This window comes from Seriola dumerili, unplaced genomic scaffold (genome assembly GCF_002260705.1).
Source record: "Seriola dumerili isolate Sdu_G_001 unplaced genomic scaffold, Sdu_1.0 BDQW01000291.1, whole genome shotgun sequence".
In the NCBI taxonomy this organism is placed as follows: Eukaryota; Metazoa; Chordata; class Actinopteri; order Carangiformes; family Carangidae; genus Seriola; species Seriola dumerili.
In genome coordinates this window covers 6,866,345-6,869,274 of record NW_019174546.1, presented here as the reverse complement: position 1 = coordinate 6,869,274, position 2,930 = coordinate 6,866,345, and the positions used below count along the sequence as shown (strand labels likewise).

The window sequence follows — 2,930 nt, the reverse complement described above, 5'->3', positions numbered from 1 at the left end:
CTGTCATAAAGCTGCACTGCACGCTGTCTTCTGTGAACATCATCTCTTACTAATTGCTAATTGCTAATGGAAAGTTTAGCAATTCAATTTAGGGTCGTGATGAAACTTTTATTATGATCCGTGGTTTAATTAGACTATCATGCACGCAATGTGCAGATGTTTTGTGATGCTCCAAATAATGTAGCCCCGCCTCCTTGGGGTTGGTCCTGAGGTGAGCCGACTATAAACTGCTGCTCACACAGACTGTAGGTGAGACGGGCTTTTTTAGTCCTCCTGCAGGTATGACAACCAAGAAGGGAATTGTTGGATCCTTTTCAAAGCAGTCTGCGTCTTGACGCGCACAAGTGACGGACTTTACACGCGGAGAGCACCGTGGACAGATCTTACACAGCACCAGCAAAGGACGATCAGACAGCATGAAGTTGGAGGTGTTGTGCGGGAGCCACTATGACATGAAACACTTCGAGATGTCCTGTGATGCAGAGGGGAGTGTGCGCTCTCCTCTGTCTGCTGAGGAGGAGCTGGGGTCGGATGGGGACTGCGTGGCGCACAGCCCTCCACCTGTTCCTCCGTGCGGCGGCGGCGGCGGCGGCAGCAGCAGCAGCAGCAGCAGCAAGTCAAAGCCGTACACACGGAGACCCAAACCCCCGTTCTCGTACATCGCTCTCATCGCCATGGCTATCCGGGACTCCCGGTGTGGACGTCTGACTTTGGCGGAAATAAACGATTACCTGATGAAAAAGTTTCCGTTCTTCAGGGGCAGCTACACCGGCTGGAGGAACTCGGTTCGGCACAACTTGTCTCTGAATGACTGCTTTCTCAAAGTGCTCCGCGACCCGTCGAGACCTTGGGGGAAGGACAATTACTGGATGCTCAATCCTCACAGCGAATACACGTTTGCCGACGGGGTGTTTCGGCGCAGGAGGAAGCGCATCAACAAAAGGTTCAGCGGCACGGAGCCGGAGGTGTCCGAGCACGCGGAGGAGGCGCAGAGGTCTGCGGCCGCCAACAAGACTGACTCATGCGCAAAGTTCACCAGTTCATTTGCTATAGACAGCATCCTCAGCAGGCCCTTCAAGAGAGACTCAGGCAAGGAGCAGTTCAGTCTCCTCCCCGCCTTCACCTGGCCGCGCTACACTGAACTAATGGCGCCTCATTCAAACACACCTGCCTCATTTGCATACGTTAATGCACCTTACCATGTGGACCCTTGTGCTGCTGCTGCGCATGTGTCCAACGTCTGTAGCGTTGGGCTGCTTTCACAGACAGTCTTGCAATATCAGAAATAAACTTTTAAAATCTTTTTCATTTGATGATTAAAAATCATCGCTGTGCACTGATGATGGACACAGAAGAGGGAAAGGACCACAGAAGATTTTCCATCTGTGTTGGATTTGATATTATTGTGGTGGCATGGTGTTACACTTTCTCATTAGTTTGTACCTTCGGTCATGTCCTTTTTAAAGTTTAATAGATTTGAATATTTTCTACACACTTCGTTGTAAATGTTACTGACGAACAACTTTGTTTGATCAATAAACGCGTTAAAATAGAAGCACTTTCACTGTTTATGTGTCTTTTTCTTTCCAAAAAAAAAAAAAAGCTCTTTACAAATGATATGAAATAAAAAATCTGACTCATGCCAATCTGTGTGTTTTATTCTTTGAACACAAATTCAGATGAATTACAGCCGTTAGATATAATGGTTCCTGTGGAGCTAAATTATAGGACTCTCACCTGTATGAGACATTAACACCTGTTAGATGCAAATGTTATATTCATCTGGGCGTGGTCATGTGACTCCACCTTGTTCTGCTGTTGGGGGGTGGTTACACAAGTGCACCAAGGCCTCCTCTATCTATATCTATATATAGATATAGATATATATATATATGTGTGTGTATATATATATATATGTATATATACGTGTATATATACATATATATATATGTATATACATGTGTGTGTTTGTATGATATAGCTTCCCCCAGGCTATGATAATAAAATAATAATAATAATATGCTAAGAATTATTATAATAATCGCATCTTATTATATGTTTATATGTGATTTTTTTCCCTATCCTTTATGCAGCCATAAAAAATTGCCTTATAAGTATTTACTTTTCAGTGTTCAAGAAGCTCGCTGCTGCCGGATAGGGGCATTCAATATTTATGTTTTCTGTCTGGCGCTGCAAATAGCTGTCGCCTCAGTCACCGCACATGCGCAGGAAAGAGTTTATACAAATGGTGCATCCTGAGCAAACTGAGCTCGAATCCACAATAGGAAGAAATGTCTTCCAAGAAGGGCCCATTCTTCTGAGGCTAGAAAGTAAATTTCCTTTAAAGCAGCTGCAGCATCCTGAACGCAGCAGGGTCGCGAGTTTTGATGTCGCTGAGATTCCGCCTGGATTGTGGTTTAACCTTGCTGGTGTGTGGGAGATTATTTCACATCCTAAGAGTGGGTGATTTGTTCTAACGTGACGCAGGGCACAGAGAAGCCATTTACAGTAATAAACGTTGTAGAACCGATATTTGAATATTTCATAATGTGTATTTTTCTTTTTCAGATTTTTACAATCTATTCATTTCTCCAGGGACATAATCCAGGCCCCAAGAGGTAAACTGACACTTATGCGCTGTGTGTGGTATGTTGGCACGCTCTGATGGAAAAAGCATGTTTCCTCTCATGTCAGAGCCCTAACCCTGAACAGATCCCAAACAAATCAGGACTCCTTCTCCTCTACACCTTTACAACATTAAAACCACGAGCAGACATTGTCACTTTTATTTTTGCAGATATGGAGACAAAGGGAGTGATTTATCCAAACTGTGCCTCTTTATCCATCACGACATGTCAAGTTCTCGTGCCAAATATTGGTTTGACAAATGTGGACAGAGGTGTTTTGGAAAGAGAGTGGTAGGAGGAGAT

The 2,930-nt window shown here is 44.3% G+C and overlaps 1 protein-coding gene across 1 annotated transcript; it reads left to right on the top strand.

Annotated features, from left to right (window-relative positions):
- The first annotated feature begins 263 nt into the window (after nucleotides 1–263).
- Nucleotides 264–1,559, top strand: LOC111231138 (forkhead box protein Q1-like). The gene has a single exon (XM_022758150.1). It carries the CDS (start codon nucleotides 417–419, stop codon nucleotides 1,287–1,289), a length of 873 nt encoding a protein of 290 aa, XP_022613871.1. The 5' UTR covers nucleotides 264–416; the 3' UTR covers nucleotides 1,290–1,559.
- Nucleotides 1,560–2,930: the final 1,371 nt, after the last annotated feature.

Coding starts and splice junctions, on each gene's coding strand:
- LOC111231138 (XM_022758150.1), top strand. CDS start 417: ATGAAGTTGGAGGTGTTGTGCGGGAGCCACTATGACATGAAACACTTC.